The 26,958-nt window shown below is 46.4% G+C and overlaps 1 protein-coding gene and 1 pseudogene across 2 annotated transcripts in view; one reads left to right on the forward strand and one right to left on the reverse strand.

Annotated features, from left to right (window-relative positions):
* The window catches only part of ADAMTS20 (ADAM metallopeptidase with thrombospondin type 1 motif 20), a 406,022-nt gene that overhangs the window by 155,845 nt on the left and 223,219 nt on the right, over positions 1-26,958 (reverse strand). For both annotated transcript variants that reach the window (XM_063927338.1, XM_063927339.1), the window contains exon 19: positions 18,574-18,700. In XM_063927338.1, the coding sequence (XP_063783408.1) occupies positions 18,574-18,700 (127 nt within the window). The remainder of the gene's footprint in view (positions 1-18,573; positions 18,701-26,958) is intronic.
* LOC134937828 (5S ribosomal RNA) lies at positions 21,700-21,818 on the forward strand (annotated as a pseudogene).

The raw sequence follows: 26,958 nt of genomic DNA on the forward strand, positions 1-26,958 counted from the left end.
GCTGTTCTGCATGTTCAACTTCAGCAGCCAGCTTCTCTCATGCTACTGACTGGAGGGAGGGGAGCGCTGTGCAGTGGACATTGAAGGGGGGAGTGCTGTGAGCTGGACTTTGAAGGGGGTGGAGTACTGTGAGGTGTACACCTATTTTTAACTGTGCTGTCTACTTTTAGTTTAACAATGGATATAAAGGTCAGATTGTAGAGAGGAGACAGGCCTCCATCATTTAGAACAGCCACCCGGAGGAAACGGTCATTGACCAGAAGACTAGACCCACTGCATGGCAAGCAGGTAAGGGTGACAGCCTTATTTTTTGTGTATGTACTCCCCTCGTATGACTAAAATGAGGGTAGTGGGTCATGAGGATGGCACATTTTGTGAGGTCATGCCCCTTCTAGTAAGGACATGCCCCTTTTCTGGGAGTGCGCATGCCTTCAGCATGCGCAAATACATGTGGTACCACTGACCTGTTCCCCTTCCCCCATCGTGGTGCTCCAACTGTAATTTTTTCTGGATCTGCCCCTGGATTTAGGTGGAGTGTGTTCAAACTGGAAGCTAAATTGCAGTTTAAAAATGAAGCTAACATTTGCGTGCTACATGCAAAAGCAGACAGTATTTACCCTGCACAGAAACAATATAAATGTATTTGCTCCCCTTGCATAGCAACATGGTCTATTCCAGACCCAGTTACTTGCTATTTTGCTTTACTTACAAACATAAATCAGGCTCAATATCTGCATAATGTATACAGGAACAAAACAGGATTTTAATACCTACCAGTAAATTATTTTCTCCTAATCCGTTGAGGATGCTGAGGTCCACTTCAGTACCATGGGGTATAGACGGTTCCGCAGGCGCCATGGGCACTTTAAGACTTTTTCAGAGTGTGAACTGGCTCGTCCCTCTATGCCCCTCCTCCAGACCTCAGTATAGGAACTGTGCCCAGGGAGACGGACAATTCGAGAAAGGATTTACTTTATAGCTAGTGGAGAGATTCATACCAGCTCACACTTCAACCATGTCACATGGCATTCAACATAACACATGCCAACGAGCATGACCATTTCAGCAACGCCGAAACCAAATTTAATACAACACTTGTGTAAACTATAACAATAACAACTGCAGGTAAAGTACGCACTGGGCTTGGTGCCCAGCATCCTCTACGGACTAGGAGAAAAGGATTTACTGGTAGGTATTAAAATCCTATTTTCTCATACGTCCTAGAGGATGCTGGGGTCCACTTCAGTACCATGGGGTTATACCAAAGCTCAAGTACGGGCGGGAGAGGGCGAATGTTTCTGCAGAACCGATTGACCAAACTTTAGGTCATCAGCGGCCAAGGTGTCAAACTTGTAAAACTTTGCAAATGTGTTTGCCCCTGACCAAGTAGTGGCTTGGCAGAGCTGCAATGCCGAGACGCCCCGGGCAGCAGCCCAAGAGGCGCCCACCCTTCTAGTAGAATGGGCATTCACCGAATTCGGTAGCGGCAATCTTGCCGTGGAATGAGCGTGCTGAATTGTACATCTGATTCAGCGCGCAATCGTCTGCTTAGAAACAGGGCACCCAATCTTGTTGGGAACATACAGGACAAACAGAGCCTCTGTTTTCCTTATCCGAGATGTTCTCGTAACATAAATTCTCAAAGCTCTAACCACATCCAGAGACTTCGAAACTGCTGAAGTGTCAGTAGGCACCACAACAGGTTGGTTCACATGGAAAGAAGAAACCACCTTTGGAAGAAATTGCTGAGAAGTTTTAGCTCAGCCCTATCTTCATGGAAGATCAAATAAAGGCTCTTGTGAGACAAGGCCCCTAACTCAGACACCCGCCTTGCGGACGCCAAGGCCAACAGCATGACCACTTTCCAAGTGAGAAACTTTAACTCGACCTCTTGGAGAGGTTCAAACCAGTCCGATTTAAGGAACTGCAACATCACATTAAGATCCCAAAGTGCCGTAGGAGGCACAAAAGGAGGTTGGATGTGCAGAACCCCCTTCACCAAAGTCTGAACTTCCGGAAGAGTAGCAAATTGTTTCTGAAAGAAAATGGACAAAGCCGAAATTTGGACCTTGATTGGACCCAATCTTAAGCCTGCATCCACACCTGCCTGAAGAAATTGGAGAAAACGTCCTAACTGAAAATCTTCCTTTGGAGTCTTCTTGGTTTCACACCAAGACACATATTTTCTCCAAATACGGTGGTAATGTCTAGACGTTACTCCTTTCCTGGCCTGAATAAGCGTGGGAATGACTTCCTTGGGAATACCCTTTCGGGCTAGGATCCGGCGTTCAACAGCCATGCCGTCAAACGTAGCTGCGGTAAGTCTTGATATACGCACGGCCCCTGCCGAGCAGGTCCTCATGAAGAGGTGGAGGCCCCATTCTCCCTGGTGAAGATCGTGTCTGCTGAGGAAGTCTACTTCCCAGTTGTCCACTCCCGGAATGAAAATTGCCGACAGAGCTCTTGCATGTCTTTCTGCCCAGAGGAGTATCTTTGTCACCTCTGCCATTGCCGCTCTGCTTTTCATTCCACCCTGACATTTTATGTACGCCACCGCTGTTACATTGTCTGACTGGATCTGTATGGGTTGATCTTGGAGAAGATGCACCACTTGTAGAAGGCCGTTGTAAATGGCTCTCAACTCCAGAACGTTTATGTGTAGACAGGTTTCTTCACTTGACCATCTTCCTTGGAAGCTTTCTCCCTGTGTGACTGCTCCCCAGCCTCTGAGACTTGCACCTGTGGTTACTAGGACCCAGTACTGAATCCCGAACCTGCGTCCCTCTAGAACAGGGGTGGGGAACCTCCGGCCCGCGGGCCGTGTAAGGCCCGCGAAGCCGTTTGCTCCGGCCCACCCGCTTCTCTCAGTGAGGGAGGAGAGTGCGGCTGTCGGGTGAGAGCGGCGGCGTGTAGGACTTGAAACCAGCCGCCGGTTCGTGAGCCAATCAGAGCTTGTGGACTGGCAGCCAATCAGGAGCCGCAGCTGCCGGTCTGCGAGCTCTGATTGGCTCTCGAACCGGCGGCTGGTTTCAAGTCCTACACGCCGCCGCCCAACACAGCCGCGCTCTCCTCCGTGTCCTGCCGAAAGGAGCGGTAAGCAGCACGGGGGGGCATCTGTATACCTGGCACTGTGGGGACATCTGTATACTTGGCACTGTGGGTACATCTGTATACCTGGCACTGTGAGGGGCATTTGTATACCTGGCACTGTGGGGGCATCTGTATACCTGGCACTGTGAGGGGCATCTGTATACCTGGCACTGTGGGGGCATCTGTATACCTGGCACTGTGGGGACATCTGTATACCTGGCACTGTGAGGGGCATTTTTATACCTGGCACTGTGGGGACATCTGTATACCTGGCACTGTGAGGGGCATTTGTATAACTGGCACTGTGGGGGCATCTGTATACCTGGCACTGTGGAGACATCTGTATACCTGGCACTGTGAGGGGCATTTGTATACCTGGCACTGTGGGGGCATCTGTATACCTGGCACTGTGGGGGAATCTGTATACCTGGCACTGTGGGGGCATCTGTATACCTGGCACTGTGAGGGGCATTTTTATACCTGGCACTGTGGGGACATCTGTATACCTGGCACTGTGAGGGGCATTTGTATAACTGGCACTGTGGGGGCATCTGTATACCTGGCACTGTGGAGACATCTGTATACCTGGCACTGTGAGGGGCATTTGTATACCTGGCACTGTGGGGACATCTGTATACCTGGCACTGTGAGGGGCATTTGTATACCTGGCACTGTGGGGACATTTGTATACCTGGCACTGTGAGGGGCATTTGTATACCTGGCACTGTGGGGACATCTGTATACCTGGCACTGTGAGGGGCATTTGTATACCTGGCACTGTGGGGGCATCTGTATACCTGGCACTGTGGGGACATCTGTATACCTGGCACTGTGAGGGGCATTTGTATACCTTGCACTGTGGGGACATCTGTATACCTGGCACTGTGAGGGGCATTTGTATACCTGGCACTGTGGGGGCATCTGTATACCTGGCACTGTGGGGGCATTTGTATACCTGGTACTGTGGGGGCAATTGTGGATCTGGCACTGCACTATTGGGGGCATATGTGTATAACGTAGAGATGAGCGCCTGAAATTTTTCGGGTTTTGTGTTTTGGTTTTGGGTTCGGTTCCGCGGCCGTGTTTTGGGTTCGACCGCGTTTTGGCAAAACCTCACCGAATTTTTTTTGTCGGATTCGGGTGTGTTTTGGATTCGGGTGTTTTTTTAAAAAAACACTAAAAAACAGCTTAAATCATAGAATTTGGGGGTCATTTTGATCCCATATTATTATTAACCTCAAAAACCATAATTTCCACTCATTTTCAGTCTATTCTGAATACCTCACAATATTATTTTTAGTCCTAAAATTTGCACCAAGGTCGCTGGATGACTAAGCTAAGCGACACTAGTGGCCGACACAAACACCTGGCCCATCTAGGAGTGGCACTGCAGTGTCACGCAGGATGTCCCTTCCAAAAAACCCTCCCCAATCAGCACATGACGCAAAGAAAAAAAGAGGCGCAATGAGGTAGCTGACTGTGTGAGTAAGATAAGCGACCCTAGTGGCCGACACAAACACCAGGCCCATTTAGGAGTGGCACTGCAGTGTCACGCAGGATGTCCCTTCCAAAAAACCCTCCCCAATCAGCACATGACGCAAAGAAAAAAAGAGGCGCAATGAGGTAGCTGACTGTGTGAGTAAGATTAGCGACCCTAGTGGCCGACACAAACACCGGGCCCATTTAGGAGTGGCACTGCAGTGTCACGCAGGATGTCCCTTCCAAAAAACCCTCCCCAATCAGCACATGACGCAAAGAAAAAAAGAGGCGCAATGAGGTAGCTGACTGTGTGAGTAAGATTAGCGACCCTAGTGGCCGACACAAACACCGGGCCCATTTAGGAGTGGCACTGCAGTGTCACGCAGGATGTCCCTTCCAAAAAACCCTCCCCAATCAGCACATGACGCAAAGAAAAAAAGAGGCGCAATGAGGTAGCTGACTGTGTGAGTAAGATTAGCGACCCTAGTGGCCGACACAAACACCGGGCCCATTTAGGAGTGGCACTGCAGTGTCACGCAGGATGTCCCTTCCAAAAAACCCTCCCCAATCAGCACATGACGCAAAGAAAAAAAGAGGCGCAATGAGGTAGCTGACTGTGTGAGTAAGATTAGCGACCCTAGTGGCCGACACAAACACCGGGCCCATTTAGGAGTGGCACTGCAGTGTCACGCAGGATGTCCCTTCCAAAAAACCCTCCCCAATCAGCACATGACGCAAAGAAAAAAAGAGGCGCAATGAGGTAGCTGACTGTGTGAGTAAGATTAGCGACCCTAGTGGCCGACACAAACACCGGGCCCATTTAGGAGTGGCACTGCAGTGTCACGCAGGATGTCCCTTCCAAAAAACCCTCCCCAATCAGCACATGACGCAAAGAAAAAAAGAGGCGCAATGAGGTAGCTGACTGTGTGAGTAAGATTAGCGACCCTAGTGGCCGACACAAACACCGGGCCCATTTAGGAGTGGCACTGCAGTGTCACGCAGGATGTCCCTTCCAAAAAACCCTCCCCAAACAGCACATGACGCAAAGAAAAAGAAAAGAAAAAAGAGGTGCAAGATGGAATTGTCCTTGGGCCCTCCCACCCACCCTTATGTTGTATAAACAAAACAGGACATGCACACTTTAACCAACCCATCATTTCAGTGACAGGGTCTGCCACACGACTGTGACTGATATGACGGGTTGGTTTGGACCGCCCCCAAAAAAGAAGCAATTAATCTCTCCTTGCACAAACTGGCTCTACAGAGGCAAGATGTCCACCTCATCATCACCCTCCGATATATCACCGTGTACATCCCCTCCTCACAGATTATCAATTCGTCCCCACTGGAATCCACCATCTCAGCTCCCTGTGTACTTTGTGGAGGCAATTGCTGCTGGTCAATGTCTCCGCGGAGGAATTGATTATAATTCATTTTAATGAACATCATCTTCTCCACATTTTCTGGATGTAACCTCGTACGCCGATTGCTGACAAGGTGAGCGGCGGCACTAAACACTCTTTCGGAGTACACACTTGTGGGAGGGCAACTTAGGTAGAATAAAGCCAGTTTGTGCAATGGCCTCCAAATTGCCTCTTTTTCCTGCCAGTATAAGTATGGACTGTGTGACGTGCCTACTTGGATGCGGTCACTCATATAATCCTCCACCATTCTTTCAATGGTGAGAGAATCATATGCAGTGACAGTAGACGACATGTCCGTAATCGTTGTCAGGTCCTTCAGTCCGGACCAGATGTCAGCATCAGCAGTCGCTCCAGACTGCCCTGCATCACCGCCAGCGGGTGGGCTCGGAATTCTGAGCCTTTTCCTCGCACCCCCAGTTGCGGGAGAATGTGAAGGAGGAGATGTTGACAGGTCGCGTTCCGCTTGACTTGACAATTTTCTCACCAGCAGGTCTTTCAACCCCAGCAGACTTGTGTCTGCCGGAAAGAGAGATCCAAGGTAGGCTTTAAATCTAGGATCGAGCACGGTGGTCAAAATGTAGTGCTCTGATTTCAACAGATTGACCACCCGTGAATCCTTGTTAAGCGAATTAAGGGCTCCATCCACAAGTCCCACATGCCTAGCGGAATCGCTCCGTGTTAGCTCCTCCTTCAATGTCTCCAGCTTCTTCTGCAAAAGCCTGATGAGGGGAATGACCTGACTCAGGCTGCGGGTGTCTGAACTGACTTCACGTGTGGCAAGTTCAAAGGGCATCAGAACCTTGCACAACGTTGAAATCATTCTCCACTGCGCTTGAGACAGGTGCATTCCACCTCCTATATCGTGCTCAATTGTATAGGCTTGAATGGCCTTTTGCTGCTCCTCCAACCTCTGAAGCATATAGAGGGTTGAATTCCACCTCGTTACCACTTCTTGCTTCAGATGATGGCAGGGCAGGTTCAGTAGTTTTTGGTGGTGCTCCAGTCTTCTGTACGTGGTGCCTGTACGCCGAAAGTGTCCCGCAATTTTTCTGGCCACCGACAGCATCTCTTGCACGCCCCTGTCGTTTTTTAAATAATTCTGCACCACCAAATTCAAGGTATGTGCAAAACATGGGACGTGCTGGAATTTGCCCATATTTAATGCACACACAATATTGCTGGCGTTGTCCGATGCCACAAATCCACAGGAGAGTCCAATTGGGGTAAGCCATTCCGCGATGATCTTCCTCAGTTGCCGTAAGAGGTTTTCAGCTGTGTGCGTATTCTGGAAACCGGTGATACAAAGCGTAGCCTGCCTAGGAAAGAGTTGGCGTTTGCGAGATGCTGCTACTGGTGCCGCCGCTGCTGTTCTTGCGGCGGGAGTCCATACATCTACCCAGTGGGCTGTCACAGTCATATAGTCCTGACCCTGCCCTGCTCCACTTGTCCACATGTCCGTGGTTAAGTGGACATTGGGTACAACTGCATTTTTTAGGACACTGGTGAGTCTTTTTCTGACGTCCGTGTACATTCTCGGTATCGCCTGCCTAGAGAAGTGGAACCTAGATGGTATTTGGTAACGGGGGCACACTGCCTCAATAAATTGTCTAGTTCCCTGTGAACTAACGGCGGATACCGGACGCACGTCTAACACCAACATAGTTGTCAAGGCCTCAGTTATCCGCTTTGCAGCAGGATGACTGCTGTGATATTTCATCTTCCTCGCAAAGGACTGTTGAACAGTCAATTGCTTACTGGAAGTAGTACAAGTGGGCTTACGACTTCCCCTCTGGGATGACCATCGACTCCCAGCAGCAACAACAGCAGCGCCAGCAGCAGTAGGCGTTACACGCAAGGATGCATCGGAAGAATCCCAGGCAGGAGAGGACTCGTCAGAATTGCCAGTGACATTGCCTGCAGGACTATTGGCATTCCTGGGGAAGGAGGAAATTGACACTGAGGGAGTTGGTGGGGTGGTTTGCGTGAGCTTGGTTACAAGAGGAAGGGATTTACTGGTCAGTGGACTGCTTCCGCTGTCACCCAAAGTTTTTGAACTTGTCACTGACTTATTATGAATGCGCTGCAGGTGACGTATAAGGGAGGATGTTCCGAGGTGGTTAACGTCCTTACCCCTACTTATTACAGCTTGACAAAGGGAACACACGGCTTGACACCTGTTGTCCGCATTTCTGTTGAAATAGTTCCACACCGAAGAGCTGATTTTTTTGGTATTTTCACCAGGCATGTCAACGGCCATATTCCTCCCACGGACAACAGGTGTCTCCCCGGGTGCCTGACTTAAACAAACCACCTCACCATCAGAATCCTCCTGGTCAATTTCCTCCCCAGCGCCAGCAACACCCATATCCTCCTCATCCTGGTGTACTTCAACACTGACATCTTCAATCTGACTATCAGGAACTGGACTGCGGGTGCTCCTTCCAGCACTTGCAGGGGGCGTGCAAATGGTGGAAGGCGCATGCTCTTCACGTCCAGTGTTGGGAAGGTCAGGCATCGCAACCGACACAATTGGACTCTCCTTGTGGATTTGGGATTTCGAAGAACGCACAGTTCTTTGCGGTGCTACTGCTTTTGCCAGCTTGAGTCTTTTCATTTTTCTAGCGAGAGGCTGAGTGCCTCCATCCTCATGTGAAGCTGAACCACTAGCCATGAACATAGGCCAGGGCCTCAGCCGTTCCTTGCCACTCCGTGTGGTAAATGGCATATTGGCAAGTTTACGCTTCTCCTCCGACAATTTTATTTTAGGTTTTGGAGTCCTTTTTTTACTGATATTTGGTGTTTTGGATTTGACATGCTCTGTACTATGACATTGGGCATCGGCCTTGGCAGACGACGTTGCTGGCATTTCATCGTCTCGGCCATGACTAGTGGCAGCAGCTTCAGCACGAGGTGGAAGTGGATCTTGATCTTTCCCTAATTTTGGAACCTCAACATTTTTGTTCTCCATATTTTAATAGGCACAACTAAAAGGCACCTCAGGTAAACAATGGAGATGGATGGATACTAGTATACAATTATGGACGGACTGCCGAGTGCCGACACAGAGGTAGCTACAGCCGTGAACTACCGTACTGTGTCTGCTGCTAATATAGACTGGTTGATAAAGAGATGTCGTAGTATGTATGTATGAAGAAGAAAGAAAAAAAAACCACGGTTAGGTGGTATACAATTATGGACGGACTGCCGAGTGCCGACACAGAGGTAGCCACAGCCGTGAACTACCGTACAGTACTGTGTCTGCTGCTAATATAGACTGGTTGATAAAGAGATGTCGTAGTATGTATGTATGAAGAAGAAAGAAAAAAAAACCACGGGTAGGTGGTATACAATTATGGACGGACTGCCGAGTGCCGACACAGAGGTAGCCACAGCCGTGAACTACCGTACTGTACTGTGTCTGCTGCTAATATAGACTGGTTGATAAAGAGATGTAGTAGTATGTATGTATAAAGAAGAAAGAAAAAAAAACCATGGGTAGGTGGTATACAATTATGGACGGACTGCCGAGTGCCGACACAGAGGTAGCCACAGCCGTGAACTACCGTACTGTACTGTGTCTGCTGCTAATATAGACTGGTTGATAAAGAGATGTCGTAGTATGTATGTATGAAGAAGAAAGAAAAAAAAACCACGGTTAGGTGGTATACAATTATGGACGGACTGCCGAGTGCCGACACAGAGGTAGCCACAGCCGTGAACTACCGTACTGTACTGTGTCTGCTGCTAATATAGACTGGTTGATAAAGAGATGTCGTAGTATGTATGTATAAAGAAGAAAGAAAAAAAAACCACGGTTAGGTGGTATACAATTATGGACGGACTGCCGAGTGCCGACACAGAGGTAGCCACAGCCGTGAACTACCGTACTGTACTGTGTCTGCTGCTAATATAGACTGGTTGATAAAGAGATGTCGTAGTATGTATGTATGAAGAAGAAAGAAAAAAAAACCACGGTTAGGTGATATACAATTATGGACGGACTGCCGAGTGCCGACACAGAGGTAGCCACAGCCGTGAACTACCGTACTGTACTGTGTCTGCTGCTAATATAGACTGGTTGATAAAGAGATGTCGTAGTATGTATGTATAAAGAAGAAAGAAAAAAAAACCACGGTTAGGTGGTATACAATTATGGACGGACTGCCGAGTGCCGACACAGAGGTAGCCACAGCCGTGAACTACCGTACTGTACTGTGTCTGCTGCTAATATAGACTGGTTGATAAAGAGATGTAGTAGTATGTATGTATAAAGAAGAAAGGAAAAAAAACCACGGGTAGGTGGTATACAATTATGGATGGACTGCCGAGTGCCGACACAGAGGTAGCTACAGCCGTGAACTACCGTACTGTGTCTGCTGCGACTGGATGATAAATAGTGATATAAAAAATATATATATAACTACTGCAGCCGGACAGGTATATATATTATATAATGACGGACCTGCTGGACACTGTCTGTCAGCAGAATGAGTTTTTTATAGAATAAAAAAAAAACACCACACAAGTGAAGTCACACGACGAGTGTTTAACTTTTTCAGGCAATCACAATATAGTATACTACTAACTATACTGGTGGTCAGTGTGGTCAGGTCACTGGTCAGTCACACTGGCAGTGGCACTCCTGCAGCAAAAGTGTGCACTGTTTAATTTTAATATAATATGTACTCCTGGCTCCTGCTATAACCTATAACTGGCACTGCAGTGCTCCCCAGTCTCCCCCACAATTATAAGCTGTGTGAGCTGAGCACAGTCAGATATATAATATATACATAGATGATGCAGCACACTGGGCTGAGCAGTGCACACAGATATGGTATGTGACTGTCTTGTACTCCTGGCTCCTGCTATAACCTATAACTGGCACTGCAGTGCTCCCCAGTCTCCCCCACAATTATAAGCTGTGTGAGCTGAGCACAGTCAGATATATAATATATACATAGATGATGCAGGCATGCAGCACACTGGGCTGAGCAGTGCACACAGATATGGTATGTGACTGAGTCACTGTGTGTACCGTTTTTTTCAGGCAGAGAACGGATATATTAAATAAAACAACTGCACTGCTGGTGGTCACTGTGGTCAGTCACTAAACTCTGCACTCTCTTCTACAGTATCAGCCTCAGGTCAATCTCTCTCTCTCTCTCCTAATCTAAATGGAGAGGACGCCAGCCACGTCCTCTCCCTATCAATCTCAATGCACGTGTGAAAATGGCGGCGACGCGCGGCTCCTTATATAGAATCCGAGTCTCGCGAGAATCCGACAGCGTCATGATGACGTTCGGGCGCGCTCGGGTTAACCGAGCAAGGCGGGAAGATCCGAGTCGCTCGGACCCGTGAAAAAAAACATGAAGTTCGTGCGGGTTCGGATTCAGAGAAACCGAACCCGCTCATCTCTAGTATAACGTCCCATTTTAACTGGCCACACCCATTTTATTGGCGAGCGCGCCTCTGAGGGGCAGACCTACTGGGGGGGCAGGGTCATTTTTTACGTTGAGAATTTTTGTATGGCCCCCCGAAGGATTTTATAAATTTCCAAATGGCCCTCGGTAGAAAAAAGGTTCCCCACCCCTGCTCTAGAAGGTGAGAACTTTGTAGCCACCACAGGAGTGAAATTCTGGCTTTGGATGACAGGATTATCCTCTGGTGAATGTGTAGGTGGGATCCGGACCACTTGTCCAATAGGTCCCACTGGAATACTCTAGCATGGAATCGGCCGAACTGTAACGCCTCGTAGGCTGCTACCATCTTTCCCAACAAACGTATGCATTGATGTATCGACACCATTGTTGGTTTTAGAATTTGTTTGACCATCCTCTGGATTTCCAGAGCCTTTTCTACTGGAAAAATACCTTCTGTACCTCTATGTCCAGTATCATTCCCAGAAATGATAATCTTTTCGTCGGTTCCAATTGTGACTTCGGAAAATTTATGATCCAACCATGCTGTCGAAGTACTGTCAGGGAGAGTGCAATGCTCTGCACCAACTTGTCCTTGGACCTCACCTTTATCAGGAGATCGTCCAGGTAAGGAATTATGTTGACTCCTTGTTTGCGAAGGAGGACCATCATCTCCGCCATCACCTAGGTAAATACCTTCAGCGCCGCGGAGAGCCCGAACGGTAAAGTTTTAAATTGGTAATGACAATCCTCCATTGCGAATCTCAGATAAGCTTGATGTGGAGTATAGATAGGAACATGTAAGTAGGCATCTTTTATGTCCACTGACACCATGAAGTCCTTCTCCTCCAGACTAGAAATGACTACCCTTAGAGATTCCATCTTGAATTTGAACTTTTTTAGGTAGAGATTCAGCATTTTCAGGTTTAGAATCAGTCTGACAGAGCCGTCCGGCTTCGGTACTACAAAAAGGCTTGAATAAAACCCTTCTCCTTGTTGTGACAAGGGAACCAGGACAATCACTTGATCGTGATACAATTTTTGTATCGTGTCTGACACCACTTCTCTGTCTGGAACAGAAGCTGGTAAGGCCGATTTGAAAAATCGGCATGGGGGAATGTCTTGAAACTCCAACTTGTACCCCTGGGAAACTATTTGTAAGATCCAGGGGTCCAGGTCCGATTGAACCCAAAGGTTTCAAACGTGCCCCCACCTGAGTGGACTCCTGCAAGGGAGCCCCAGCGTCATGCTGAAGATTTTGCAGAAGCAGAGGTTGATTTCCTTTTCCCCTTCCTTTACCTGCAAAGAAAGGCTAACCTTTGCCTTTCTTGTACTTATTGGGCCGAAAGGACTGCATCTGAGAGTGATGTGTCTTTTTTACCGGTGCTGGAGCTTTAGGCAGAAATGTCGACTTACCTGCGGTAGCCGCAGAAACGAAGGCATCCAGCCCATCTCCAAACAACGCCTCGCCCTTGTATGGGAGAGCCTCCATATTTATTTTGGAATCTGCGTCTGCATTCCATTGGCGAATCCACCACGTCCTATGTGCTGAAATCGCCATGGTAGCGGCTCTTGAGCCCAAGAGGCCAATATCTTTCATGGCTTCCAGCATGTATGCAGCCGCGTCCTTGATATGACCTAACGTTAGGAGTATCTCGTCTCTATAGTGTCAATGTCTGATGACAAGTTTTCTGACCACTTTTCTATAGCACTACTCACCCATGCACAGGCAATGGTAGGCCTGAGTAGTGTCCCATTGGTCACATAAATAGATTTCAACGTAGTTTCTAACTTGCGATCTGCCGGCTCCTTTAGTGAAGCCATCCCAGGCGCAGGGAGAATCACCTTTTTTGTTAACCTTGACAGGTCACTGTCTAAAATGGGGGGTAACTCCCACCTCTTCCTATCCTCTGCAGGAAAGGGGTAAGCTGCCTGAATTCTTTTGGGAATCTGGAATTTCTTTTCAGGGTTTGTCCAGACTCCTTCAAAGAGTCTGTTCAGTACATAAGATGGAGGGAAATTTACCTCAGGTCTCTTCTCTGACGAAACCGCCGGCCCTTTAGGCGGAGAAACGCGTAAGAAGGGCTTCATCACTCTGATCCCGGTGCCCTGAGACGTCCATGGTATCCAGTTACCGCGCTGAAGTGCCCACCAGACATCCTACTGGGGAAAAAGCTAAAGCGCGACCAAGCGAAAACGGTCCGTACCCCGTAGAAAGCCGAGGCGGCTGTGAGTATATCTCTGTCTGAGGCGGGCAGCGGCTGGGAGAACTAAGGGGTCGTAGCATACCGCTGTGAAAGACAATCACCACACAGCGCTCTCCCCCTTCTGCTAAATATGCAAGTTAAATTGTGATCATAACTGAATGAAAAGAGACTGTTATCACTCATTACCATCTAAAGTGACACAGCCGGATTCAAATTAAAAACTATTAAGCAGATTTGGAACGGATTATTAATCAATGGACATATAATAACCTGAGCTCAGGACATAGGAGGATCATTGAGTGTACATTGTTGTTTTTAAATTATCCGGATAATATCCTTTAAATTGTTGTTTTTTATTGTTTTTTATTGATGTTATATGTGTGGACCATATTATATTAAATTTATGATATATAAAATAAATTTGCTTTCAGCGCTCCCTTGATTAAATCTATTAGTACTTTTACAATCTATTGGTGGAGCAGTACCACCGGTGGGAGCAGCTGGAATCTAATGTGAGGTTTTATATATATAAAAAAGGGATAAGGATTAACGTTTCTTTGGTGGTTAGCAAAGCGCTGTGTTTTCTTATTGAATCTATTTTTATTCCTTTATTAAAGTAAGCCTTCTCCTGTGGTAAAGGAGGGGTCTCTGTAACCTCTAACACCTCCCTGATAGCAACAATCATGTATTGAATGCTTTTTGCTAATTTTGGATCAATTCCCCTGGAATCACTAGTGTCGACACAGGAATCAGAGTCCGTGTCGGTATCGTTCTGTACTGCTTGTGCAAAAGACCTTTTTTGTGAACCAGAGGGGTCCCTTATGGATGACGAGGCAGAATTATTAAAAATCACATCTTCCACGGATTTTCTCCAGTTTTCTGCATGAGACTCAGATTTATCCAATCTCTTACTAATATGATTCACACTATCACGTAATTCTTTCACCTATTCAGGCTCGTGGTGCGACGGCAGTGCCACCACATTACATCCCTGTGTCCCTAAAATGGCTTTCTCAGGGGAAGAGCTCCCTGCCTCAGACATGCTATACCGTGCAAACCACACCACAGACACTCCGGGGCTACAGGAGACAGACCCACAGTAAAATCTGTCAGAGGGACACAGAAAAGGAATTGCCAGTCCACAACCCAGCACCAAAATAACAAATCCCTCTGTATCGTTTTTTATACACAGAGACCTTTCAAGCGCTTATTGCCAATAATAGGTTTTAGCACCTAAAAAATACACTCCCTCCCCCTTTTTTTTGCACCCTAATACTTGTTCAGACGTGGAGAGGAGGATCAGCGCGTCTTCCCCTGCTGCTGCTGGGAGGAAATGGCGCTGAGAAGTGTGCTGGCTGCCTGAGGAAGAAGCTCCGCCCCCTGTAATGGCATGCTTCCCCTCAGGCTATACAATCTACATTTATACTGGTGGGGGTGTAGGACAGTGAGTAAAACAACGTATGCTACTTTTGCCAGTGAGAGTAAAATTCATGCTGCTCAGGGCGCCCCCCCCTCCCTGCTGGGCTCTGTGAAAACGGAGAGCATGCTCGCGCAGCGTTCCCGCCCGCTGCGCGGTACCTTATGCCGTCACGATGACTGGAGGTCCCTCTCTGTAGATCTCCGGTAACACTACTCACCAGTCTTCTGACTTCTGGCTCTGTTAGGGGGGTGACGGCGTGCTGTGGGAGTGAGCGGATAGCCGAAGCTAGTGTTCAGCACCCTTCAGGAGCTAATGGTGTCCTGTCAGCAGAAGCAGAGCCATGAAACTATCTAGGAAGTTGGTTCCTACTTCTTCCCCCTAAGTCCCACGAAGCAGGGAGGCTGTTGCCAGCAGTCTCCCTGTAAAATAAAAAACCTAAACAAAGTCTTTTAGCAGAACACTGTAGAGCTCCACTAGAGTGCGACCAGTCTACCTGGGCACATTTTCTAAACTGAGGTCTGGAGGAGGGGCATTGAGGGAGGAGCCAGTTCACACTCTGAAAAAGTCTTAAAGTGCCCATGGCTCCTGTGAAACCGTCTATACCCCATGGTACTGAAGTGGACCCCATCATCCTCTCGGACGTTTGAGAATAATATTTACAGAATAAGATGAATAAAGGTCAAGATGAACAGTCCATCATTGGAGACCAAATGCAAAGACTGCAAACAGAACCTTCAGCAAACTCTGAATTACCTATAGGAAATCTTTATAAGCATCTGCTAATACATGCTACAACACCAATACTTACTAAAGCAATTTCATTTACACTTATGGCATATTGGCTAACTTTAAGCCGATTCAAGATTTATTCCAGTTTTGTAGCAAACTAACATGAACCTCGCTTATTCATTTTACATTTTCCTGACTGCAACATAATTTTCTTTATGTTCATTTAACATACATAAAATGGATTTTTATGTTGTGTTCAAAATAAATTCCGATATGTTATGGCAAGAGTATGAGTCAATGAGATATTTACCTAGGGAATTAACGGACCTTTCAGTTTTTAGGAATCCTCCATTTACCTAGAAGAAGTACTTATTTCCCCTTACTAGTTATCCATAGGTTGAATAAATCTAATGGATGCAAATCAATCTGGCTTCCAGTAGTATCCAGGATCGTATCCAATATGAATCAAGGTGAACACCTATATAAGCCAACATTAATCTACAGTATGGGCAAGAGAGATAAGGTTCTCAACTCACCTCCTAGCCTGCTACTGTACATGCCTCTGTCCACCTCCCCCAGTGTTCTGGTTAAAAGCTGCTCTTCTATAACTGACTGAAGAGAGAGCACTAGATGACATGCTCCTGCACTCCTGGCAAACACTGAAGTCCAGTGACTGCAATAGTGAGAGAAGCAGTGGAGAAGTAGGATATATGTACTCTTCCCCTCCTCTCACTTTGTACAGTATGTTTTACAGTAGTTCAGCTGACAATATTCCCCTGCTGAGCAAATAAGCTCTCATCTGCTGTCTGCCTATACAGGATAAAGAGAAAGGAGGGGTTTTCACAAGCACACTGCTGGCTGTCCCAAGTATAATGCTGCATGCCTCTGGGGGAAAATGACGGTAGCCTCCATTTCCACTGACAACTGACTAATGTAAATTGAAGATGCCAGCCTGGCTAGTGAGTCCACTGAATTCTTGTATTAAAGCAAGGCTTATACCAAAATAACCTTGGATATTTTTGCTTTGCTTTTTAATACCCCAAAGCATTTCTAATCACTCTATTAAACTAACCATGCATATTCCTTCAACCGATACTATAGATTGGCTATCGCTTCCCACTTTAAGCAACTCTAGCCTCCTCCCTTTGAGGTGATCAAACAGTCACATGCATGGAAACAATGCATGCATGGAAAACATAACCTATTACCGCCACAACACTCTGGACCTGCTTACTAAGGTCCGGATCAACTGCTCTTTTAGGAGGGCACTTCCTGTCTGCCTTGTATGAACTAAGTCTCACCTAATTTTACATTTACAGCTCTAGCTCTCTTAAATGTCCTTGTCAGTTACATTTAGATACAGTAGCTGAAATTGATGTATGCATTTAAGTAACCCCCCTCCCCCCTTCTTTTTTCTCTGGATTCCTTACCCACTACTCTTTATAGAGTCTTAACATATCTATAAATGAGATTGATTGTTATTTGCAAGTGTCAGTAAAATAACACGTATACCACGGTTTCGTCAGAGGACGATCCTCTGACGAAACCGCCATTATACAGTTGCAGAGAAACGCGAAAAGGATTAAACAATTGCACCCACTGGATACATTGTCTCACCGGCACAGTTCCTCCAACAAGCCCAGTCAGCAATCCACCTGCTCTTATCACGCTGCTAATTGAGCAAAGACAGCACTTTAAACGGCGGCTAAGGAATGCACAGACCCGTTAAGAGAGACCCATGAATGCCTATAATATGACGGCTATCTGGACACTGATACTGCCACTGTGGGCACAGGTGGAGCATAGCACTGCCACGCTATAGAACATCTCCGGCGCCCTCCCTCTGCTTGTGTACATGCAGCATTTATACTCAAATAACGGAGGACAACATTTATTGGTCTGCATTTCTGTTTATTCACCTCATGTCCTGCCGTCATAACATTTATTACACTGCATAAAGGAAATCGAAGGAGGTGAGCATACCACTGGGTCTACTCTCAATCTGGATAAGACTTATTAACAGACCTGTATTACACCTGCCACATATATCCCTTTCCAAAGGACACTATAAGGCACTGATCATTATCATCTCAAATATGATAAAACGTCATATCCAGTGACGATAGTGTCAGATATTCATATTCATATTCTATTATAGTTATCTAATAGTTGTTTTATGCTATATGTGTCAACCATTATGTTATGTCATATTGTTTTTAAACTGTTATATCTGCAAGGTGTAAATAATAAATTTTATTTTTATAATTATCCCACATAGCGCTCCCTTGATATTTTTTATATCTTTCTTTTTACAGTAAAATAACACATACTGTACTGTAGAGATCAGATAATTCTGGAAATCTGTAAATATTGTCTACTGCAACATATTATCAACTAAACTATGCCAAATAACAATGTTTTGAGGGGGAAAAAATCAGAAATCAGCATAGATAAATCTAAAATCATGCCAAAAATGCCTTTGCATACAGTATGGGTGATATGGGTGGCACAGTTGATCCCATTGCTGTTCCTAAAACAGATATCCGAGAAGAGAAAACAAGTGTTACTATTTCTTTTCAATGGTGTACATAGTTGTCCTCAATAACTGAGATACTGACTGCACATGCATATGAAAAAGAATAACAATTATTCAATTAAAATTATCTTACCTATTTTATCTGTATAAAATGATAATTGTCTAATAAAAAATGATAATTTTTATAAGTTTTTTATAAAGGAAGAAATGTAATCTGGCATAATGATCAACATTTGTAAGAAATAAGAAATAATTCTGCATTTATATTTACCTTAATTGACAATCTGCATTACATGGCTCATTTATGGACTCTGGGCGAGACAAATGTTCACATCTTTGATCCGATACAACAACTCGGTCACTCCTTCGTACACAGGCAACTTTTGTTTTCCGAATACCTATAAACAAGAACAAAAAAAACATATAAAATTGTTTTTAAAGGACTATTATTTTAAGATATAGGAAAGCCAATATGACAAGGGATCATGGATCATTTAACATTTACAAATGTATAGCATATGTCAGAGCTTCTCCAACGCAGTCCTCAAGGCATCCCGACGGTCCAGGATTTAAGTTTATCCATGCCTGGCCACAGGTGACTTAATTAGCACCTCAGTCAATTTGATTTAGCCATCTGTGCCATAGATATACCTAAAATCTGGACCATTGGGATGCCCTGAAGACCGCGTTTGAGAACATCTGGCATATGTAAAGTTTCTAAATCTCTTAACCCCATGCCCTATGTGACAAACCTAATTCAACATATCTTGATGCTTTTACACAGGTATATTTGTTTTCAGCCAACAAAACTCTGATCTAGAAAGGTACAAAATTCCAACAAAATTAAGCAAATAAAAGCAGCTGATGTACACTTGACCAGTTATTACCATGAAGGTAGAGGAGAACATAACAGTAGGAAAAGCGAGGAAAGCCCATGAAGTCACAAGTGGAGATGAAAAATATAAGCTGTGACAAATAGGATATTACTTTAGGACTCACCCACCAATGAACAAGCACATTAGCTTTTGGGATTGTCATCTCCAACAGAGCACAGGCACATACAGGCATGTAACAATTGTACAGTATGAAGTTTTACGAAGGATAAGGCAAAATGATACCTGAGAAAACATGAAATGCAGACGCAGGTAGAAGAAAAGAGGAGAAAATAATGGGGGGTAATTCCAACCCGATCGATCGCTGCAGCGCAGCGATCGGGTCGGAACTGCGCATGCGCCGGCGCAGCAGTGCGCCGGCGCATGGCAGCCATCGTTGCCTAGCGATCGCCTCTGAGACAGAGGCGGTCGCTAGGCGGGAGGGGGGGTGAATGGCGGCGTTAAGCCGCCGTTTACGGGGAGCGATCCGGCCGATGCAGACGTGGCCGGACCATTGGGGGGGCAGGCCGCGGCGGCTGCGTGACGTCACATGCAGCCGCTGCGGGCCAGGGAGTGATAAGCAGCTGCGCTGGTTGGGAGCTACTCTGGAAGTGCAAAGGCATCGCCGCTGTGCGATGCCTTTGCACTTCTGCAGGAGGGGGGGCACTGACTTGAGGGGCAGACTAGACCTGTGCTGGGCGTCCCCCCACATGTCAGTGTGAATGATCGTAGCTGTGCTAAATTTAGCACAGCTACGATCAACTCGGAATGACCCCCTATGTCACAGCTATTCAGTTAGGTACAATAAGAAAGGGATGTGTGAGGGGCAGGACCGGATTGGGATAGAAAACCAGCCCAGAAAATGTATGTAAGCAGCCCTAATGGGGGCGGGGTCTGTCGAGTGGGTGGGGTCTGTTGAAGGGAGGGCCTGATTCTGAGTTGGATGCAGTTGCGGCCTGTCTTTTGCTGCAGCTGTAACTTTATGCTAATGCCACTACAATGCACTTCCCTGGTGTACATTGTGCATCCAAATATGGAAAAACCAAGATGTACACTTTCAATCTCTCTACAGATGCTGCAATCATGTGTTGTGCATCTTTAAACGCCACCATTGGTCACACCATTGACACCATCACCAGCCCTATGTTAGGTGCAGATCATCCACCTGTGTATGGTCTCCAATGTGAGCAATTCAGAGTCTCTATATACAAACACTTTCAGCAACACGCCCACACTTTGTTACCTCCATTAACCACAAACCTCCATTAAACACCTAGCAAACCTCCATTAACCGCCTAGGAATGCCCAACACATTTCTAATATATATTCATAGAACATACTCTGGATTGCAGTTAATAATACATGAAGCAATAAATAAAATATAAATAATTTATTATAAAACAGCCAAATTAATTAACCTCCTGGGGGTATTACTAAAGTTAATATTCACAGGCGAGAGATGCACATACTGTATACATTTAGGCATCAGAATGAGAATAAAATATCACAATTAAAATAGTAACTTCATACACATGCCTTCTACATTAGATGTGACAGTTCAAAAGATCTATGGTAATTATTTGATTTGTATGAAGGTTCCAAGCACAGGTTGAAGTAGTATTATACCTGATATTAGCCCAGATGCAGTCTGTACAGCGGAGACATTCAGATTGAAACAGTTTGTCTCAAAATGCTGTTAAAATTATGATACCATGCAAATTAGCCAGAATATGAATGCCTCACCGCTAGAGGTCACTGGTGATGGTAGCAACTGATCCTAAACCTCCGTATACTGAGGCCAGTGTTGTGGCTCTGGAGTGGGTGCCGGATGTCTTAGCGGCAGCGGGTATGCGTCACCATCTGTCATTGGTAGCAGCTGCCGGAGCCCAAAAGAGCTGGAGAATGGCTGGTCATCGGGAGGCGTGCAGCCATACAGGCAGTGTCAAATTTCTCATTAGGCACGTTCCTACGGGCAGAACTTGTTTGGGGGGTGGCACTTGGATGCTTGTGTTGGTACTGTCAGCCCGAAATGTACCAGTAACTGCAAAATATTTCCACTGTAATATACCATATGCCATCTGCACAGACTGCCCCAGTAAGTTGTCCTACTTAGTAAATATGTATACATAATTAAAAAAAATGCCATAGTTAGTGGCTTATTTTATCATTCTATTAAATTGGCTATCATCAAATAGGGCTTATAACCATTCAATGAAAATAATAAAAGGCCTTACTTTTGTGCCTATGGGCACCCTCACCCCTAAATCTGCCCACGTGTACAGGCACAGTGGGAATCCCTCAGTGCTATAGATCCAAGGCTCTGCTGCAAATTGCTATCCCCTGTCTAACACTGACAGCAGTTTCTTCCTGACAGCAGTTTTCTTCAGCAGCCTTGTAGTTTCTTCCATCTGAAGCCTGGCAGCATCACTTCAGTCTATTAGTTTTTCTCATTCTATACCGTCTACCCTAGCCTTCTATGCTAGGTGAACTCTCATCAGTGATCCCAGAGGTAATTGAAACTACTTATCTACTATCATACCATACTGTAAAGACCCAATACCATCCGATCTTGAAAGCTAAGCAGTGGTGGGCTTGGTTAGTACTTGGATGGGAGACCTCCTGGGAATACCAAGTGTTGTAGAAAGTGAGGGATTTGCAATAATCTGTGGTGGTCATTCCAAATTGTTCGCTCGCTAGCTGCTTTTAGCAGCATTGCAAACGCTAGGCCGCCGCCCTCTAGGAGTGTATCTTAGCATAGCAGAATTGCGAACGAAAGATTAGCAGAACTGCTAATAAATAATTCCTTGCAGTTTCTGGGTAGCTCCAGACCTACTCCTAGATTGCGATCACCTCAGTCCGTTTAGTTCCTGGTTTGACGTCACAAACACGCACTGCGTTCGGCCAGCCACTCCCCCGTTTCTCCAGCCACTCCTGCATTTTTACCTGGCACGCCTGCGTTTTTTAGCACACTCCCGGAAAACACTCAGTTACCTCCCAGAAACACCCACTTCCTGTCAATCACACTACGATCACTCGAGCGATGAAAAAATGTTGCTTGAGCTTGTGCAAATCTCCAAAGTATTGTGTTAAAATACTGAACGCATGTGCGCTGCGTACCATGCGCATGCGCATTTTTCACCTAATCGCTCCGCTGCGAAAAACGGCAATGAGCGAACAACTCGGAATGACCACCTGTGTCCAATACTGACAGCAGAATCACCATTTTTTCTTCCTTCACACTACAATCTGGCATAAACTGAAAAAAGAGGAACCCTTTCTGTAGAAATTGGATTTTTAGCACCTAGCTATGTACTTTGATCATACCTGAAGACAAGATATTTAAGGAGTGTTTGAGAGCTAATTACATTACCCTATGTGAGTTTTATATTTATCAATCAAGTTGTGCATCCCTACTGGTCCAAAGATATCAGGGTAATCATATGGTACCCAATCATATCATACAAGATGACTTCAATTATGTACATGGACCATAGGGAAACTGTATTTTACTGATTGCTTTTTGTAATGTTTGCTTTAGTTGATTTGGATACACAAATTTTAGATAACATTCATTAAAGGCCATTATTTAATTCTTGCTATTTAGAATTTATTTTCCTGTCTTTAAGAGTGTACCCATAAAAGAGTCCTCTCTCCTCTTGTAGTCCCATTTTCAATAATTTAAAAATAGTGATACATTACATATATAGATGGAGCCTTGCTCATCTAGCCATCTCTGTTGCGCCTAGGTGCTCCAAGGTTTATTACATAAGCCTTTCATCTATTGTTCTCAGCTGCAATACAATACAATACGGAGAGAACAATACAGCAGGGGATTATTTCATAACAGCAGGAGAATAATGGGGTAATTCAGAGTTGATCGCAGCAGCAAATTTGTCAGCAGTTGGGCAAAACCATGGGGGTCATTCCAACCCGATCGCAGCATGCTTTCGTTCGCACAGCTGCGACCAGGTCACTACTGCGCACATGCGGGGGGCGTAATGCACACGCGCGTCGTTGCCTGACGCTGACAGCTGAAAAAGCGGTCGCAGCGGCGATCGCAAGAAGATTGACTGCAGGAAGGCGTTCCGGGGCGTCAACTGACCGTTGGAGACCGTTTTCGGGGAGTGGTAAAAAAAACGCAGGCATGTCCAGGCGAACGTAGGGCGGATGTCTGACGTCAAAGCCGAGGCCATCATCGCTGGATCCGTTGCACAGGGTAAGTATGTCCAGGGCTGGTCTTGTTTTGCAGGAAACTATTTTAGCATAGCAGGGCTGCACAAGCGATCGCAGCCCTGCTATGCTAAAATATACTCTCCCATAGGCGGAGATTAGTTGATCGCACCAGCAGCAAAAAGTTGCTTGGTGCGATCAATTTGGAATGAGGGCCCATGTGCACTGCAGGTGTGGCAGATATAACATTTTCAGAGAGAGTTAGGTTTGGGTGGGTTATTTTGTTTCTGTGCAGGGTAAATACTGACTGCTTTATTTTTACACTGCAATTTAGATTTCAGTGTAAAACACACCCCACCCAAATGTAACTCTCTCTGCACATGTTATATCAGCCTCCCCTGCAGTGCACATAGGCCTTCATTCTGAGTTGATCGCTCGCTAGTTACTTTTAGCAGCCGTGCAAATGCATAGTCGTCGCCCACGGGGTAGTGTATTTTCGCTTTGCAAGAGTGCGAACGTTGGCCCTCATTCCGAGTTGTTCGCTCGGTAAAAATCTTCGCATCGCAGCGATTTTCCGCTTAATGCGCATGCGCAATGTTCGCACTGCGACTGCGCCAAGTAAATTTGCTATGCAGTTAGGAATTTTACTCACGGCTTTTTCATCGTTCTGGAGATCGTAATGTGATTGACAGGAAATGGGTGTTACTGGGCGGAAACAGGCCGTTTTATGGGCGTGTGGGAAAAAACGCTACAGTTTCCGGAAAAAACGCAGGAGTGGCTGGAGAAACGGAGGAGTGTCTGGGCGAACGCTGGGTGTGTTTGTGACGTCAAACCAGGAACGACAAGCACTGAACTGATCGCAGATGCCGAGTAAGTCTGGAGCTACTCAGAAACTGCTACGAGGTGTGTAATCGCAATATTGCGAATACATCGTTCGCAATTTTAAGATGCTAAGATTCACTCCCAGTAGGCGGCGGCTTAGCATGAGCAAATCTGCTAAAATCCGCTTGCGAGCGAACAACTCGGAATGAGGGCCGTTGTGCAGCCGAGCGGTACTAAAACATTTTGTGCAAAACAAGACCAGCCCTGTAGTTACTTATTGTGTGCGATGATTGCTGCGACGTAGGTCCCGGAATTGACGTCAGATACCCGCCCTGCAAACACCTGGACACGCCTGCGTTTTTCCAAACACTCCCAGAAAACGGTCAGTTGCCACCCATAAACGCCCTCTTTCTGTCAATCTCCTTGTGTTTGGCTGTGCGAATGGAATCATCGCTAAAGCAGTGCAAAACAACGATGCTCTTTGTAACCATACAATGCTCATGCGCATTGCGGCTCATATGCATGCGTAGTTTTGCCATTTTTTCAAATGATCGCTACGCAGCGATAAACGGCAGCTAGCGATCAACTCGGAATGAGGGCCATGGTTTTGCCCAACTGCTAACGCTGCTGCGATCAACTCTGAATTAGGCCCTAAATCCGACAGCACTGGCTCAGTTAATCCTATTAAAGGGATAGATGAGCAGGGCTCCATCTGTATAAGCAAAAGAAAATCAATATCTTATACAATATTGCAAACAGGGCAGTTTATTGTTTAACTGTAGTCTGGGACTTGAAACTAATTTCACAAAAACATGCAACAACAAATTTTCAAAATAAATGTTGTAACATCCAAGGAAGGCACATTTCTCATTCCTCTAAGCCAGGGGTGGGGAACCTCCGGTCCGCGGGCCATATAAGGCCCACAAAGCCACCTGTTCCGGCCCGCTGCTGTCTGTGTGTCAGCGAGACATGCCGACCCGCAGTCCGGAGGCAGCGTGTCTCAGCTGTCAGGGCAGGGAGGAGAGCGCAACTATTTCCGGCGGCAGCGGTGGGTAGGATTTCAAACCAGCCGCCGGTTCGTGAGCCAATCAGAGCTCGCAGACCGACAGCCAATCAGGAGCCACCGCTGCCGGTCCGCGAGCTTTGATTGGCTCATGAATTGGCGGCTGTTTTGAGGTCCTACATGCCGCCACCGTCGCCTGACATAGTCGCACTCTCCTCCCTGCCTGGTCCCTGACAGCGGTGAGCAGCACAGTGGGGTGGGGGGGCGCATGTGTGGGGCATTTGTGTATCTGGCACTGTGGGGGCATTTGTGTATCTGCCACTGTGGGGACATTTGTGTATCTCGCACTGTGGCGGCATATATGGCATTGCTGGGGGCATTTGTGCATCTGGCACTGTAGGAGCATTTGTATATCTGGCACTGCGGGGGCATTTGTGTATCTGGCACTTTGGGGGCATTTGTGTATCTGCCACTGTGGGGCATATATGGCACTTCTGGGGGCATTTGTGTATCTGGCACTGTGGGGCATTTGTGTATCTGGCACTGTGGGGGCATTTGTGTGTCTGGCACTGTGTGGGCATTTGTGTATCTGGCACTGTGGGGCCTTTGTGCTTTGTAAATTTGGCACTGTGGGGGCATTTGTGTATCTGGCACTGTGGGGGCATTTGTGTATCTGGCACTGTGGGGGCATATATGGCACTTCTGGGGGCATTTGTGTATCTGGCACTGTGGGGGCATTTGTGTATTTAGCACTGTGGGGGCATTTGTGTATCTGGCACTGCTGGGGGCATTTGTGTATCTGGCACTGTGGGGGCATTTGAGTATCTGTCACTGTAGGGGCATTTGTGTATCTGGCACTGTGGGGGCATATATGGCACTTCTGGGGGCATTTGTGTATCTGGCACTGTGGAGCCTTTGTGTATCTGGCACTGTGGGGCATTTGTGTATCTGGCACTGTGTGGGCATTTGTGTATCTGGCACTGTGGGGCCTTTGTGTATCTGGCACTGTGGGGGCATTTGTGTCTCTGGCACTGTGTGGGCATATATGGCACTTCTGGGGGCATTTGTGTATCTGGCACTGTGGGGCATTTGTGTATCTGGCACTGTGGGGGTATTTGTGTATCTGGCACTGTGGGGGCATTTGTGAATCTGGCACTGTGGGGGCATTTGTGTATCTGGCACTGTGGGGGCATTTGTGTATCTGGCACTGCACTGGCATATATGTATCTGGCACTGCACTCTTGGTGGCATATGTGTATCACGTCCCATTTTAATTGGCCACACCCATTTTTTGGCACGCGCACTCAGTACTATTTCCGGCGGCAGAGGTGGGTAGGATTTCAAACCAGCCGCCGGTTCGTGAGCCAATCAGGGGCATAACTACTGGGGTGAAGGGTAATTTTTAAGTTGACAATTTTTTAATTGCCCCCGAAGGAATTTATAAATATCCAAATGGCCCTTGGTAGAAAAAAGGTTCCCCACTCCTGCTCCAAGGCATATCAAAATCTTTTGTTATGGTGACTTTCTACTCAAAACGAATGAAAAATCTAATAGAAAAGTTGCTGGAACTCACAGATCACATCGGTGCCTGTTTGTGCAGCTGGGATAAGGTGATTAGCGGTCATTAACTACCCAGATTTTCATGTATGTCTGAATACTATCCAATAGATTTTGAGCAGATCAATCTCAGGAAATGTGCGCTTTTTGAGACTACACATATGATCATACCAGGCCAAAATCTAGATGTATCAGTCAGTCTCCATTACATCATAAGAATATCTATTTACTG

This window comes from Pseudophryne corroboree, chromosome 6 (genome assembly GCF_028390025.1).
Source record: "Pseudophryne corroboree isolate aPseCor3 chromosome 6, aPseCor3.hap2, whole genome shotgun sequence".
NCBI lineage: Eukaryota > Metazoa > Chordata > Amphibia > Anura > Myobatrachidae > Pseudophryne > Pseudophryne corroboree.